We start from the raw sequence: 17,327 nt of genomic DNA, 5'->3' as shown, positions 1-17,327 counted from the left end.
CCCTCGAAGCGGGACGCCCCGGAGCGAGTGCACCGGACGGCCTAATAGGGAACATACACAAGCCCGAGGGCCAGAAACAAAACACTGGCTTCGGGGCTCGGCCCCGCCCCCGGAAGTGACGTGAGGCTACGGCGTCGAGGAAGGGCCCCGACAGTGCCGCGGGGGGGTTTGAGAGTGGCGGCGGCCGCGGAGCGACGGGCGAGCCGGGCCGTGGTGTGGAGAACGCAGAGCGCGCGTCTGGCGACTGGCAACCCGACGGGCCACATCGCCGCCCCAGCCGCGTGTGCGGGGGCGGAGGGCGGGGCTCGAGACCTGCGGCGGCAGGAGATGCGGGCGGCTGCAGGCACGCGGCTGGCTCGGCTCGGCCGCCGCCGCCGCCTTCTCGGGCCCCGGCGCGGGGGTCGCCTTGGCTGCCGCGCCGTCCTTGAGCTCCTAGCGTGAGGAGCGGTCGGAGACGAGCACCGCGTTCAAGGCCAAGAAGGCTTCCCGCGTACGGCCTGGTGAGCGGCACACCCACGCCCCGGCCGTCGGGGTCTCGCCCCGCCGCCCCGCAGCCTGCTTCGGCGCGGGCCGGGCGGGGGCTGCGGGCGCGGCAGGAAGTGCGCCCGGCGGCGGCGGCGGCGGGGGCGGGGCCGGGCGGCGGGGAGGGCGGGGCCTGGCGGTGGGTGGGCGGGGCCTGCTGGCGCGCTCTCCTAGGGAGCTGTCCCGCGGCGCTCAGGTGCTTGCCGAGCGCCCCCTCCGCACTGCCCGCACCACGGTGGGTCGTGAGAAGTCCCTTAGGCGGAAGGTGGCAGCGGTTTTTTTTGTTGTTGTTGTTGCCTGGGTGGGACGGAGGGGAACAGTTTTAACTTGTTGCATTGGCAGGAAGTTGGAAAGTGAAAGTGCTTTCATGGCTCGCCCACGGGCCGGAGGTTTGCGTCTCCCCTCGCTTTGATCTCGGGGTGTGCGGCTTCACGCCGCATTCCTCCCTTCCCCAACCTCGCTGTCTATCCCACCACGGGTTTTTCTTTCTCTCCTTTTCAGCCGCCCTCCTCGCTTACTGTACAGCCGTGGCAAGCTTTTCCTCCAAAAAGCATTTGGAAACATGTTTTGGGCGAGGAATCTTTTAACAGGCCTCCGCAGAAAATAAGGGGAATTTGTTGGGTGAAGTCAGAAGACACAGTTGGCTTTTTCTCGAGCCGTTGCATATTTGAAGGTTAGGTCATTTAAGTAAGATTTTTTTTCTGCAGAACGGCTGCCTGTGTGCCGTTCTAGGGTCAGATTTCTTCTCCCTTCTCCCTGCGCACAGAACTTGAGGCTTCTGTATTTCCGGCTGGCAGTGTTGTTGTTGTTAAAATAGTATGATTCAACTTTTCCCCCCCGTAGGAGCTCTTTGTTCTTTGATCCTTGGTTTTATTTAAAACTGGAAACTGCTTACGTGGAGTTCATTATATTTTGGGGGAATACTTTTTTAAGTTTTGGGATACCATTATATATTTGAGGTTGGGGGTGTAGTGAATGATACTCTGTCACCAGCATAAAAAAGAGGAAAAAAGATATACATCAAAGACCCCCTTTGTGTAGGATTCTGTGGCTCATCTTTGCTGTCTCCCTCCCTCCCTTCTTGTGCTGGGTATCAAAACCAGGGTCTGCAGCTCGTGTTCCTCAGCTGATCTGCATCCCAGGCTCCCCTGTTCTTTCTCCCTTGCACTCCTTGGCGAAGGTAGCAGCTGTTTTCATTGCCTAGCTGCAGTGTTGGCCATCTGACGCCAGTGTGCTAGAGGAGCACTCCACCACTGAGCCCCTCTCCCACCCACTCCCACCCTCTTTCAGTGTGGTTCAGAGATCCGTCTTTGAGTGTTAAACCTTTGCCAGCATCTAACCTGTCAACGATCATATTCCTTCATTTGGATCCATTGAAGTCTGCCTTTGTTATATTTCTAAAAACCTTTTGGCCAGGTGGTGGTGGCACACAACTTTATTGGCAGGTCTCTCAGAGTTCCAGGACAGCCAGGGCTGTTATACACAGAAATCCTGTCTCAGCCAGGGACAGAAATCCTGTCTGGAAAAACAACAACAATAAAACTGAAAACCAAAACAAAAAACCTTTGAAGCTGTAACTGTTGTTAATTAGACAAGTCTCTGTCCACGTATGTTTCTGTTCCTGTCTGTCAGTATGTAGCCAGGCTGGCTTCATCAGCCCTCCGTGCGTGTGCTTCGTCATCAGGATAGCCAGGATTATAGGCACGCACCTGGCCTGTTTCTCCTCTACTTGTCTTCTGGTTTTGTTTTGTTTTGTTTTTGAGACAGCATCTCATGTAGAGCTGGCCTGGAACTCACTATATAGACTGTGCTGGCCAAGAACTCAGAGAGGTCCAACTGCCTTTGCCTCAGAGTGCTGGGATTAAAGGTGTACACCACCATGCCAAAGCACAGTTCTCTATTGTAGTTGAGGAAATCATTGAAGTTCATAATTCATATCACATTTGTAGGAGCTAAAGTGAAGAATTTCTACTGTCTATCTAGGAGTTCATTGAAAGAACAGCCTGACACCAAAATTGACTCATGGGTTGAGGGTTGTAGCTCAGTAGTAGAGGCCATGTTTACTGTGTGAAACCTTGGGTTTGATCCCCAGCACTACAGATTTTTAGTGTTGTTTTTGCTGTTTTGAGGCATGGTCTCTTATAGGTCAGGGTGGCCTTGATCTCTTGATTCTCTGCTTCCCGAGAGCTGAGTTTATTGTAACAGACCAGCTGTCCTGGAACATGCTGGCTGTGAACTCAGAGATCTACCTGCCTCTGCTTCCTGTGTGCTGGAATTAAAGGCATGTGCCACCAGGCAAGGCCCTGCAGACATTCTTGACATGAAGGTGGTGTCTGAAATATGTTCTTCCCTTACGCTCCTATTTATGAGTAGTTTTAACAGGCTGGACTACGATGTAATTGCCAAAATTGGAAAACTACTAATAAAAAGAATAATAATAATAATACTAATAATAAGAATTGCCATAAGAATAGACATCATCAAAAAAAAAAGTCTGTTTGGAAAACTCAAAACAATGACAGGGATCACTTCCTCCCCTGACACAATGGAAATGGTAGCTATTGTTTTAACTCTGCTTAAGTGAAGCTGTAGGGAAGATGTCGAGCGGGCTCTTTGTGGATCGGTATTGCGGTCTCTGGTGTTTAATGCTAGCAATGCTCTTGCTGGACGGAGAAGAGGCTTCTCTCAGGAGTAGAGGAGAGCATGGCTGATGAGGGAGCTTGGGATTCCTGTCTCCCTTTCACCATCCACTCTGATTGTGGGCTGCATCTCCTTTCTCATTTTACTGTCTCTGCTTTTGGATTCAGTATCTGTACAGACAGCATCAGAACTGGTAACTAAAGACGAACGGAGGGCATTTTCATGCTGGAGAGCAATTCTAGAAACCCAGACATTTTCCTGGCTGGTGCTCTAATCTGTCCTCTGAGTCATGTGTTGTTAGGCTTAGTCTTCTCATGCCTGAATTTTGTAATGCTGGCTGCGTTAGGTTTGTTTGGTTTAACGTCTTCATGGGAGTACCATCACCTGCCGAGAGCACACAGCTGAGTCCTTTTTAATGCACACACAGTGGAGTCACTGCAATCTTAGTTGAGAACGTTTTCAGCACCCTAAAAGAAGCCTTGTGGTCATCTGCTTTCATTCTCCAGTTTTCTCCCCACTCACTGCTCCTTCCACCCCGTGCTTTTCCACCTACCTCAGTGGCTCAGCCACAGTGATCTTCTTTTGTCTGTGGAGTGGTCTGGTCTGAACACTTCATCTCATTGGAGCCATCCACCGGCCCTTTGTGGCTGGCGCTTTGCACATCTGTCAGGTTTTCAAGGCTCATCTGTGCTGTCAGTACTTGGTTTCTTTTTTTTTTTTTTTTTTTTTTTCCGGTTTTTCGAGGCAGGGTTTCTCTGTGTAGTTTTGCGCCTTTCCTGGAACTCACTTGGTAGTCCAGGCTGGCCTCGAACTCACAGAGATCCTCCTGGCTCTGCCTCCCGAGTGCTGGGATTAAAGGCGTGCGCCACCACCGCCCGGCGTACCTTTTTTTTTTTTTTTAAAAAGTGTGTGTGTGCGCGTGTGTGTACACAAATGTGAGGAATCAGTTCCTTCCTTCCACTGTGGGTTCTTGGCAACAAACTCGGGTTGTCAGGCGTGGTAGTTGGAATGTCATTGGCCCCCATAATCTCATAGGGAGCAGCACTGTTAGTAGGTGTGGCTTTGTTGGAGTGGGTGTGGCCTTATTGGAGGAAGTGTGTCACTGTTGGGGGCGGGTTTTGAGGTCTCCTATGCTTAGGATAGCGCCCAGTGAGTCAGTTGACTTCCTGCTGCCTGCAAGATGTGGGACTCTCAGCTACCAGCACCGCATAGGCCTGCACACCGCCATGCTCCCCGTCCTGATGATAATGGACTAAACTTCTGAAAATGTAAGCCAGCCACACCAATTAAATGTTTTCTTAATAAGAGTTGCTATGGTCATGGTGTCTCTTCACAGCAGTAGAAACCCTAAGACATCACATTTGCACAGCAAGTGCTGTTATCCAGAGTCGTCCCCCTCCCCCTGCTTTAAACTTAATGGTATTTTTATCTGTGTGTGTGTGTGTGTGTGTGTGTGTGTGTGTGTGTGTATGTGTGTGTGTAGCATAATGTACTGGGACAGCCTCAGGTGTTAGCTCTCCCCTTCTGCCTTGTATGAGACTTCTGCCACCATGTACTGCACCCAGCTGGCCCCAAGCTTGAAGGGATTCTCTTGCCCACTCACATTTCCTTGGAGCATTGGGGTTACAGATGTTCACTACAGCTTTATGTAGATTCTGGGGATTCGAACGAGGCCCTCATTGCTTGTCCAGCATTCCACCCCTCTTGATTCCTTTTAATGGCTGAATAATATTCCAACATATGAATGTACTATATTTTATCATTCCATTCATAAGTTGGATGGACATTTGAATTCATTTTATTCTTAGGATTTATGAATAATTCTATTATGAACATTTCTGGTTTTGTTTTTTGTTTTGAAGCAGAGATTTGCAATGCGTTTCTGACTGGCTTAGAACTTGCTATGTTGACCAGGCTGGCATTGAGCTCATAGAAATCTGCCTGCTTCTGCCTCCTGTGCTGGAATTAAAGTTCTTCTGTGAACATAGGTTTCCGTTATCTAGGTGTGTATGGGTCACATGGTAAACTTAGCTGTAGAGGCATTGCATTTAAAATTTCTACCAGCAACGTGTGAGTTTCAGTTTCTGTCTGTGCCGGCTTCTTGTTGCTCTTTCTGGGTATAATGGGCATGTGGTGGTTTTTGCTTGTTTTTGAGTTCCAGTCCCTATTGTTAGTGATGGGGAGATCTTTCTGTGTGCTTATTGGCTATTTTGAGCTTTTCTCTGGAGAGACTCCTGTGCCTGGCTTTCCTTTTTATGCCATAAGAGTTGTTTACCTACTCGGGTGCAAATTCCTTTTATGACACATGATTTGTGAGAGGGTTTGGGGGTTTGTTTTGGGCTTGCTGGTACTCACAGAGCAGTCTACAATTTCTATGTAGTCCAATTTGCCTGTCTTTGTGGTGTTTCAATAGAATTGATTGTCTTCAAACCCTCTTCTGACCTGCTGGGATTTCATTCCTAGAGAAGAGAGAGTTTTTCTGATTTATTTTTTATTTTTTTAGAAGACATTCAGTCACTTTGTCACATATAAATAAACTTATGTTGATCCGGTCAGAGCTGCTGTGTAAGGAAGGAGTTCTTCCCATGAAGTTCTATGAGGAAAATGTCCCCGTGAGAGCACTACCTTGCTGCGTGCTGTCTGGGAGAGTGGTTGTCAGCTGGGATCATTTGACTGTAGAGATGGTCTCAGTGGCCAGGGTACTAATGTCTAGTGGGCGGAAGCCAGGGTGCTGTTGAACCAGCTGCAGTGTGCTGGACAGTCCCACAGCACAGGATTAGCCAGCTCCAGCGGCAGGCTTGCTGGAATTGAGAACTGGCCCGAACTGGAAGACCCCAATATTGAAGGTTTTTTCTTCTGTTCTTGTCCTGATCACTAATTAAATAAAAAGAAGAAACTCTTGAGGCTGTGAACAGCAACAGAACTTGCAGATTGAATTGTGGAACATTCTTTTGAATTCTCAGTGTTGTCAATTTGTATGTAAACTATCCTGCCATGATGCTTACTATTTGGAGGAGAAATACCAGTTGGACTAGAAACAAATTGTTCCCTCTACCTCAGCCTCCTAGACACCCCGAGACACACATCTTGTCAGATAAACACAGTGGGCTGGCTCATTTAGCTAGACACTGAAATGGTCTTCTGAGAGAATGCGGCAATAGGACTTTAAAGGTCAAAGTTAAGAACTGACCCTCTGTTGACTTCCAGTCTTTAGCTCGCTCCTATCACTTATGGAACTAGCTTTGTTTTCCTTGAAAGCTGCTTGTTTTTAAGGTAACATTTTTCTGCTGTCATGCTGGAGATGGAACCCAGGGCCTCCTGCATGCACAGGGTATTGCTGCTGAGCCATACCCAGCTGTACGTAAGACTTCTGAAGCCAGGGGCTGGAGAGCTGGCTCAGCTGTTAAGAGTATGTACTGCTTTTGGGGATGTGAGATGGGTTCCCAACACTCATGTCAAGCACTCCAGCTCCAGGGGATCTGACACCCTTTTGGCCCCTGTGGGCACCTCTGTCATGTCCACAAATGCACACACAGACACAAATATACACATAATTCAAAATAAAAATAAAATATTAAAAAAAAAAAGATTCCTTGCTGGGTGGCGGTGGCACACGCCTTTAACCCCAGTTCTTGGCTGGCTGAGGCAGGAAAACTGAGTTCAAGGCCAGCCGAGGCCACACAGGCGACACCATCAAATCAAAACCTAAGTAGTATAGCATATGTAAGAATGTGGACTCCAGTTCAGATTGCCTAGGCTTTTCTTAGTGTTAGCATTTGATACTTAGCCCTGTGTTAATCTCCTGATAGGTGAAATGGTGGTGATAGGAGTAGTATGTATCCTGCAGGAGTGTGCAGGACACTTAGACACTTAGCAACAGTGCTTGCTGGCGGGAAGTGACTGTCTTACCTGTCCGTATGCTCTTTCAGCCCCTTGCTATGGACAGTGCCATCACTCTGTGGCAGTTCCTTCTTCAGCTCCTGCAGGAGCCTCAGAATGAGCACATGATCTGCTGGACGTCTAACAATGGCGAGTTCAAGCTTCTGCAGGCCGAGGAGGTGGCGCGTCTCTGGGGCATTCGCAAGAACAAGCCCAATATGAATTACGACAAGCTCAGCAGAGCCCTGAGATACTACTATGTAAAGGTAAATACCTTCCCCGACCCTGATGCTATGGAGAGACCCTCAAAACAAGAATGCATCCTTTGTCTCATTGAGATGCTGAGTACGAATGCGGTTTACTTAGTCCAATTTAAATAGGATGAAATTTTTGTGTGTGCATGAATGTATGTGGTGTTCCCATGTGTGAAGGCACGTGTGCACCTGTGTATGCATGTATGTATGTGTGCGTGGGGGCTAAAAGTCAACAACAGGTGTTGTTCTCAATTGCTTTGGGTTTTTTGTTGGGGGGTGTTTTTTTGAGACGAGGTCTCTCACTGAACCTGGATCTTGCTGATTTGTCTAGACTGCCTAGCAGGCCCCAGAGGCCCCTGTCTCTGCCACCCAGCACTGGTAGGTGCTCCATAGCTGGCTTTTTTACGTGGGTGCAGGGCAGCAGACTCTGCCCACCACACTCGCATTACCAACACTTTACCAGCTGAGCCGTCCCCACAGTTCCTTAATACCTTAAAGAAGAGCTATTGCCAGCCTGCTGGCGTGGTGGTGGCGCATGCCTTTAAATCCCAGCACTCGGGAGGCAGAGGCAGGCGGACCTCTGTGAGTTCGAGGCCAGCCTGGTTTATGAGTTCCAGGACAGCCAGGTCTACACAGAGAAACCCTGTCTTGGGAAAAAAAAAGAATAGCTTTTGCTCCAGGTATGGTGGCTCACCTGTAACTTAGCACACAAGAGGCTGAGGCAAGAGGATTACCATGGATTCTAGATCAGCAAGAGTAGCTATTTAAAATAGAGTTGATTTCTTAGTTTCAATTACACTTAAAATTTTTTAAAGTTTATTTTATGTGTGTGTGAGGGAGAGAGGGGGCCATAGCATGTCTGTGGAGGTCAAGGACAAGATTTTTTGTTTTTGTTTTGTTTTGTTTTAAATTATTTATTTTATGTACAGTGTTCTGCCTGCAGGCCAGAAGAGGGCGCCAGTTTTAATTACAGATGGTTGTGAGCCACCATGTGGGTGCTGGGAATTGAACTCAGGACCTCTGGAAGAACAGTCAGTGCTCTTAACCACTGAGCCATCTCTCTAGCCCGAAATTATAACTTCTAATACCTTGTGACTTTGGAATATTTTCTTGGGCACTGGAGAGAAATACACACCTCTGAAGAGTAGACTTAGAGTCAGAGTCTGAGCTGTCTTCTCCACCTTTCAGTGGTTGACCTTCCCAGCTGCAGTAGGGAGCTCACAGCTGTCATGTGCTGAGACCCCTTAGCTTCCTCGGAATGCTTATGGCTTACACCACTGGGACTGTTTGGAGACTGGAGTTCAGCGAGTTCTGACTTCATACAGGTGTTGGATGGAGAGGGCCAGACAGTCCCAGCCTCGGCTCCTTCCTATGTGCTATCTTATCTTAGTCCAGTTGCTGCGGAGGCCCTGAACTGCTTTAGCAGGGACTGTGTTTGGCCTGGGGAGAAGAGTGTAGATGCTTTTGAAGCTTTTTAAAAGCTATGCCTAGTTCTCAAATAGAGCACTTCACTGGGTTCCCTTTTGCATGCACTAGGAGATGTAAATTTATAAGAAAGTTTAAGAATGCTTGTCTTCTCTGTCTACAGAACATCATTAAAAAAGTGAATGGTCAGAAGTTTGTGTATAAGTTCGTCTCTTATCCGGAGATTTTGAAAATGGATCCTCTGACGGTAGGCAGGATCGAGGGAGACTGTGAAACTCTAAATTCCACTGAAGCCAGCGGTTCCAAAGATGCTGAGAGCGGGGGAAAGGAGCGGGCGCCCCAGCCTGCAGCCAAGACATCTAGTCGCAACGACTACATACACTCTGGTTTGTATTCTTCATTTACTCTCAACTCTCTGAACACCTCCAATAAGAAGCTTTTCAAGTCAATAAAGATAGAGAATCCAGCTGAAAAACTGGCGGAGAAGAAAACTCAGGAGCCAGCAGCATCTGTCATCAAGTTTGTAACCACACCTGCCAAAAAGCCACCCATCGAACCTGTTGCCGTTACCTTTTCAACAAGCCCGAGTATTTCTCCGTCCTCTGAAGAAACTATCCAAGCTTTGGAGACCCTGGTTTCTCCCACACTACCCTCTCTGGAAGCCCCGGCCTCTGCATCCATTCTGGCTACTGCTTTTAACCCCGCCTCTCCAGTCCCCTCCGCACCCCTCCCTCCAAAGGAGCCTCCTAGGACGCCTTCTCCACCATTGAGTTCTAACCCAGACATCGACACAGACATTGACTCAGTGGCTTCTCAGCCAATGGAACTTCCAGAGAACTTGTCACTGGAGCCTAAAAATGAGGATTCAGCTTTGCCAGAAAAGGACAAAACAAATAACTCATCAAGATCCAAGAAGCCCAAAGGGTTAGAACTGACGCCCGCCCTTGTGGTCACAGGCAGTGACCCCAGCCCCCTGGGGATCTTAAGCCCGTCTCTCCCAACAGCGTCTCTTACACCAGCACTTTTTTCACAGGTAGCTTGCTCTCTTCCTCTCAAGTGTGAATGCGTTTATTCATCTTTTAAACTGTATCAGGAGCTTATACCTGCACAATTAAATATCTGCTAAGTAGGGCTGTCTTAGAAAGGTTATGTGTAAACCTGTGAGACTCATTTCCTTACCTTAACTAGAATCTGCAAAACAAAAGCCATTTGACATTTCATCTTTTAAAATTCATTGTTCTTGGGCTGAGGATGTAGCTCAGATGTTAGAGTGCTTGCCTAGCATGCACAAATCCCTGGGTTTCATCCCCAGCATTGAATAAACCAGGCGTGGGGCCGCATACCTGGAGTCCCAGTACTCAGGAGGTAGAGGCGGAAGATCAGAAGTTGAAGATCATCCTCGGCTACATAGCCAGTTTGAGACCATCCTGGGCTACATGAGACCCTCTCTAAGTAAAGCAGAAGTCATTGATTTGCAAGGTTTTCTACCTCCTCCTAAAGAAAGCAACTTCAGGGGCTCCCTTAAAACTGTTGCTGTCTTAGGAGAGAGAAAACACAAGTGACTGAGAGCCTTGAGAGAAGGAATAGTGTGGGCTTTGTAGTCAGCTTACCTATACATTATGATCTTGCTCCCCTTGGAGAGCCTTTGAATAAGATCACCCCAGATGGTCTGATATTATAGGTACTCAGCTGTTGCCCTTTGTACCCAAATTTAGGTTTGCTTTCTAGTTTGCAAAGACCCTATAGAAGTTAGGTTCTAAAGTGATTGTGGTGACCTTTGTCTTTCCTAGGTTATAAATATATAATGATTTCTGAGCTTTTCATCATGAGAAAGTTTTGGGCTTAGAGATGTTTGGGGAGGAGAAGAGCATAGTGTGTGGATTCTGTTTGTGTCTTTGGAATGCTAGGGCACAATCCTGGCAAGCCCTTGAGCCATCTTCTTGTGTATTGCAGACGCCCATCTTGCTGACTCCGAGCCCCTTGCTCTCCAGTATCCACTTTTGGAGTACTCTCAGCCCATTTGCTCCCCTGAGCCCCGCCAGACTGCAAGGTGCTAATACGCTTTTCCAGGTAAATTACCCAGTGTGCCTTCTGTGATCGGGGAACGTTAACTGCAGAAGTGGGCAGAGGTGGTGTCGCACTGCTCAGTGTCATTGTCACACACCACTGCAGAGCACTGGTTGCCTTTCCTTGTGATGCAGTGTGTGACTGGGGGCTGTGGCTCTCAGTTGCTGCCCAGCATAGCAAGAAACTTTCCTAGTGCATATTGCTAGCCCAGGAAAATACTGGTGTGCAAGGCACAGTTCCTATTGAATGCATACGGCATGTTTTTGTGCTGTGTTAAGTTAAACCACTGTAAGTCAGACAGTCTGTGTGCATACACTAATGTGTGTACACACACAGTCATGATGAGGATACATTTAATGCATTTCGATCAGAATTACATACCTACACACGTACACAACCCAGTCCCCTTGCTTACACCCCTTCTGTTCCCTTTGGAATCCTTCTTCCTCCCTCTTCATAACACTTCCTCCTCCCGTGTTCATGTCTCTCTTTTTTTTGGTTAGGGTTACTTGTCTATGCATGAGTAGATACGGGCTTATTTACTGGATCTGGGGCTACACCCCTGAAGCAAATGAATCCTCCTCAGCCAGCAGCTCCAAACTACAGCTCCTCAGCTAGGATGGGCCTCAGGCGCTCCTCCTCTAGCCTTGCTGGAATGTTGACTTGCTTGATTTTGCTTGATCTTGAGCAACCCCAGCTGCTGTGGGTTGAGGAGTACAATGCCTTGTCATATTGGGAAGACAGGATCACAGACTGTTCCCCATCCTCTGGCTCCTAAACTCTCTCTGCCCCTCTTCCACAGTGTTCCCTGAGTCTTGGGGGGGGTGTGCGCATGTGTACTATAGACGCCCCATTCATGGCTGAGCTCGCCACAGACACTTGTTTGCTGCACTTTGACCAGGGTGAATCTCAAAATTAACCATCATTTACTGCAAAAAGGAGCCTCTTTGGAGCTGGAGAAGTGGCTCAGCGGTTAAAAGTGTGCACTGCCCTTGCAGAGGACCAGAGTTCAGTTCCCAGCACCCTTTTTGGACACCTGAACTCACATGTACAAATCCACATACAGAGACACATAATTTTTTTTTTTTAAAGCTTCTCTGATGAGAGTTGAGAGCTGCATTCATCTCTTGCGATAAAGGTTATATTTAGAAGGCTATTTGACAACATGTCCATTTAGTAAAACAATAACACTAGGTCCCCTTAAGGCCTGTGAGCACCCCAGTTGTCGCCTTTGACCAGGTTTACAGTACTAGGCATGGACTTGCACTTGTGGAGCTGGCTTTCAGTCTAATTAAAAAGTGGTTGGTTGCCGGGCGGTGGTGGCACACGCTTTTAATCCCAGCACTCGGAGGCAGAGCCAAGCGGATCTCTGTGAGTTCGAGGCCAGCCTGGGCTACCAAGTGAGTTCCAGGAAAAGGCGCAAAGCTACACAGAGAAACCCTGTCTCGAAAAACCAAAAAAAAAGTGGTTGGTTACTCCTGTAATATTGATGTTAGATCATTGGTGGCTACAGGTTGCCTGGCAGGTCAGTATTCAGCGTGTGAGATCCACCACCAGGTCATAGTACTGGTGGCTTTTCTCATCCAGGGCCGTATTCCAACACTGTGAAAGCTAGCCATCAGGGAGGAAGTTTCTAGGTACGTTCCAGCTTGATTTCTCTGACCTGCAACCAGAGTGTGAGGTGTCTTTAGCAATAGGTCTTAGCAACTGCTGGGCGACCAAGAGCAGTAGCAAGAGTCTACATTGTCTTGAGGGCCTCTGAGGACTCCATGATACTCATAAGGAAATATCCCAGACTTGGCACTGGAATTTGTTTAATAGCCCATGACTTCTGGGAACAACATTATTCACTCATGCAAGGTATCTTCATTCAAACTGCTTTTTTTTTTTTTTTTTTAAATCACATTCTTTAGTTAGCTTTTTAAAATACTTAGTTTTGGTTAATCACCCTCTCCCTTCTTTCTCCGCCTCCTTCCTTCCCACTGCTTAAGCTTTTCCATTCTCAGTGGCCCTCCCCCAGTAGCACATGTGTTTTGCTGATGATGGGGACATGTTTTGAGAAGAGAATCATGCGATGATTTTTTTGTCCTGTGCCATCACGTTATACTTATATAATCCTACTGTGCTATGTGTGTATGTGAGGTACAAGATGAGAAATAATTCTGTGCAACACATCCTAGCACTCAGGAGGCAGAGATCTGTCTGGATCTCTGTGAGTTCAAGGCCACACTGGACTACATGAGATTGACTCAGTCTAGGAGAGAAACAGAGCCAGGCAGAGGTGGCACATACCTTTAACCCCAGTATTAGGGCAGCACACACGCCATTAATCCCAGCACTAGGAAGGTTGAGACAGGAAGTGAAATGGCTGGGCGGAGAAAGGCATATGAGGCCTGAGGAGACAGGAGCTAGGCCTTTCGGCTGAGGACTCGGAGGCATTCAGTCAGAGGATTTGAGGAGTTGGCGAGGTGAGAAGTGGCTGTGGCTTGTTTCCTCTGATCTTTTAGCTTCACCCGATATCTGGCTCCGGTGTTTATTATAAGACCGTTTAGGATTCATGCAGCGTGGAGATGGCACCTCACATCTGTAATCCCAGCACTTGGGAGACTGGGGAGGAGAATCACAGTGAGTTTGAGCTACACAGTTGTAGGCCAGCCTAAGTTACAGTGTGATCCTGTCTAAACACAGAGTAGCAACGGGAGATGTGTGTCTAAGGCTGCTGGTGGTAAGGGGACAGAAAATCATAATGGCACATGGCAAATACATGAACCAGTGACGTTCTCATTCCTGAGTGTAGGGCACTCTTCACAACTCCATGTGCTGCACTCATACTTTCCTAGAGTACACCGCAGTAGATTGTTGACACAAACACCTGGGGAGTGTGTGGCACTAAGACTCTGGAATAGTTTTAATGTTACAAGTTGATAGACAGTTTCAGCTTCATAATCTTACAGGACCCAGGACAGAGATATGTACTGCCTGACTCTGGAGCAGGCGTGCTAGGGGGCAGATTCTGCCCATAGGTTTTCTCTCTTTAAAATTTAATTGTTTGTTTGTAGTTTCCCGCTTTTAATTACATTTTTAAAAAACTTTCTTTAAAAAATGTTTTAAATGATTTATTTATTTTTATTTTTATGTGTATTAGTGTTTTGCATGCATGTATGTCTGTGTGAGTGTCGGATCCCCTGGAACTGGAGTTACAAACAGTTGTGAGCTGCCATTTGGGAGATAGGAGTTGAACCTGGGACCTCTGGAAGAGCAGCCAGTGTTTTTAACCACTGAGCCTTCTCTTTTTTTTTTTTTAAGAGGAAAGTCTTGAGAATGTTGTATCAGTTACCTCTCAAAATTGATACATATCAGCATTTTTCTGCTGAGCCATCTTGCCAGCCTATATCAGCATTTTAAATACAAAGTTTAGGAAATGAATTTTGTATTATCTCCCCACGTAAGGTATTAGGAAAGGTCTTATATTGAGGTTTCAATCACTCTTATCACTCCATTCCCCCCCCCCCCCCCCCCCGGGAGAACCACTCCTCACATACAAAAAAGTAAAAATGAAATACAGAAAAACTTAATGCCTTTCTCATTCAATAGCATTGAATAATCTGATGTCACCTTTATCCTGCAACAGGCATTTAGACTATAAACTACAGGTATTCTTCTATGTGGTTTATTTGCTTGTTCTGCGGTGACTGGCCTTGGGGAATTTTCTTACATTTTATAATTTAATCATCTACTCTTTCAAAAATAAAATAAGGCTAAGTCTTCTGCCACCTGCCTGTAATCCCAGTTACTCCAAAGGCAGACAGTTAAGGGCCAGCCTGGGCAAATTTATGAGACCTTATCTCACAATTTATAAAGGAAAGATGCCCTAGTACTGCAAAAAATAAAAATTAGAAAGGAGAGCTGGGCGTGATGGCACAAACCTGTGGTCCCAGCACTTGAGAGGGACTGTAGAGAGCACTGTAGAGAGATGTTGAATCCCAGTCTACACTAGGCTACAGAGTGAGACACTGGATTTTAAAAAAGAAAAGAAAAAAAAAACATCTTAGGGACTGGGGTCTGAGTAGCTCAGTGGTAGGTAGGCTCTGGCTTTGGCCCCAGCACGAGCTTCCACCCCGAGGCCGTTCTGTCTCTGCCCAATTGGTTTGTTTGTTTGTTTGTTTGTTTGTTTTGGTATTAGTGTTAATTGGGGATTGAATTTGGGGCTTTGCATGCTTGTGGAATATACACCACTGCTGTCCTCTGCCTTTTCACCCCAATTCCTAAATTATTGAATGTTATTACATGGGAAGAGCATCGAGACATTTTTCTATGTTACATTTTTACTTTTCCGCATGTGGGGAGTGGTTCTCCCCAGAAGAAATGGAGTGGAGAGTGATCTGAGCCCTTAGGCTCTTCCCGATGCTGTCCCTAGGGTCAGCCTGCAGTTGACCACTGTGCAGATGCTCTCAGATGTCACAGCTGTTCTCTAGGATGAGGCTCTGGTAACCACTGTGCCTCTCTGCACTTCCTAACGCCCATACACGTTTCCTAACTCTTTGACGTTGTGTAAGGGTGTATACCAGGATGTCATTAGAGTAAATGTTGTCATTCCTTTGAGGTAGATTAGAAAGAGTTAGTCTGTGCATTGTTAGGACAAACACATTTTTTTAAAAAAAAAAATTTTATTAAAAACATGTTTTATACAATATAGTTGGTTCATATTCTTTCTCCTCCCCCATGTCTTCCCAGGTCCTTCTCACTTCCTTACCCACTCAACTTCACGTTCTCTCTCTGTGTCTAATAAACAGAGGGTCTGTTTATCTCTTAAAGCCAACAGAAAGCTGGGCGGTGGTGGTACATACCTTTAATCCCAGCACTTGGGAGGCAGAGGCAGGTGGATCTTTGTGTGTTCAAGGCCAGCCTGGTCTACAGAGTGAGTTCTAGGACAGCCAGGGCTGTTACACAGAGAAATCCTGTCTCGAAAACAAACAAACAAAAAAACCCAACAGGAAAAAAAAAAGTCAAATAAACAAACTAAAAACAAATCAGACAGGAAAAAAAAAACAAAAAAAACAAAAAAAACAAAAAAAAACCAGCAACAAAACCCAGGGAGTCTGTTTTGTGTTGGCCAACTACTCCTTGACATGGGGCCTGCCCTGAAGTCTGGTTGATACACCCAGGGACAGTACATGGAGAAAACTGATTTTCCCTTTGCCAGCGGGGCTATCGATTGTAAGTAGCTTCTTGGAGGACAAAGAAATTTTTGATTGTATGTTTTTGCTATAACCATCTTTTGGGCCTGCGAGATGTCTCAGTGGGTGAAGAACTCACTGTGCAAGCCTGCCGGCCTTTCTGGTCCCTGGAGCCCACAGACATGGAAGGAGAGAAGGGCCCTCACAGAGTTCTCTGACCTCACACGTAGCCGGGGCGCCTGTGTGTGCACCACCCCACCCTACCCCACACGTGATCAATTTAAACAAAACATGGAAATCCATTGTAGTTGTCTGTGATACACAGTCACTGCCTTTGTCCTGAGGACGTGTTTTGTGTTCTGCCCCGGGGAGAAGGAGAGACGGAGAGTGGAGAAGAGGTCGTAATAGGATGCTGATCTGCTTTTGTCTCCTCAGTTTCCTTCCGTGCTCAACAGTCATGGACCATTCACTCTGTCTAGCCTGGACGGACCTTCCACTCCTGGCCCATTTTCTCCAGACCTACAGAAGACATAACCCATGCAGTTGTGGACTAAGAGACCAAGGAACTAAGAAACAGAGATGTCCAACGTGATTTGGTTTGAAATGAGGGCAAATTCTGCAGTGCTCATACAGACTGTTGTAATTTTCCCATTGCCTGTTGAAAGCCTTTTCAGGATTCTCCGAAGTTGGACTGTATAAAAATGCCTTAATTGGAGTCCAAACTCCACCTCACTTCTTTTTTAAAAGGTTGTTGTTATTGCTGTTTTTTGTTTATTTTCTTAAGCTTTGTGCAAAAAAACATTGGTCTGTTGGGGTTTAGCAGCTTTGTTTTGCAAGAAAGTTCGAGAACAAAGTTACGGGTCCTGGATGTTAGGACTCTTGGGCCAGGGGGAAAAAGTATGCTTAGAATCTGTTATTTAAAAAAAGTATTTGTTAGCTGTGTATGATGGCCCACCTCTGTGATCCCAGCACTTGGGAAGCTGAGGCAGGAGAACACCAAGAGTTGAGGGCCAGCCTGGGCTATATATATATATATATATATATATATATATATATATATAGTGAGACTGTCTCAAAAGGATAAAAATACTACTTAAACAAAATTGGTAGTATATTTAGTAGTAAGTATGCTCTGTTGAATGACTGAAGGGAGCTGCTCATGAACAGTGGGAGAAAGAATCATTCCTAGTCTTAGGAGTATAGAGTGTTACCATGGGGAGCCTCTGTTTTGCTGTGAGCTCTGACATGATAGCTCCATAGAAAAGCATCTGGTTTGCACTCATCCTGGGTGGGATCTCTGTGCTATACCTGTGATCTCGTCTGAACCTGTCAACAGGCCCCGAGTTTTTTTTAACACTCAGGC

The 17,327-nt window shown here is 46.8% G+C and overlaps 1 protein-coding gene across 1 annotated transcript; it reads left to right on the top strand.

The window, feature by feature from the left end:
• Nucleotides 1-379: 379 nt before the first annotated feature.
• Nucleotides 380-16,696, top strand: Elk4 (ETS transcription factor ELK4). Its single transcript, XM_059280907.1, has 5 exons — nt 380-500; nt 7,092-7,307; nt 8,884-9,753; nt 10,674-10,790; nt 16,400-16,696. The coding sequence occupies exons 2-5, from the start codon at nt 7,101-7,103 to the stop codon at nt 16,496-16,498; spliced, it is 1,293 nt and encodes a 430-aa protein (XP_059136890.1). The 5' UTR covers nt 380-500; nt 7,092-7,100; the 3' UTR covers nt 16,499-16,696.
• The last annotated feature ends 631 nt before the right edge of the window (nt 16,697-17,327 follow it).

Source organism: Peromyscus eremicus, chromosome 15, assembly GCF_949786415.1.
Source record: "Peromyscus eremicus chromosome 15, PerEre_H2_v1, whole genome shotgun sequence".
Classification (NCBI taxonomy): domain Eukaryota; kingdom Metazoa; phylum Chordata; class Mammalia; order Rodentia; family Cricetidae; genus Peromyscus; species Peromyscus eremicus.
Note: the sequence above shows the minus strand (reverse complement) of the source record. Positions and strands in the feature narration are given on the sequence as shown.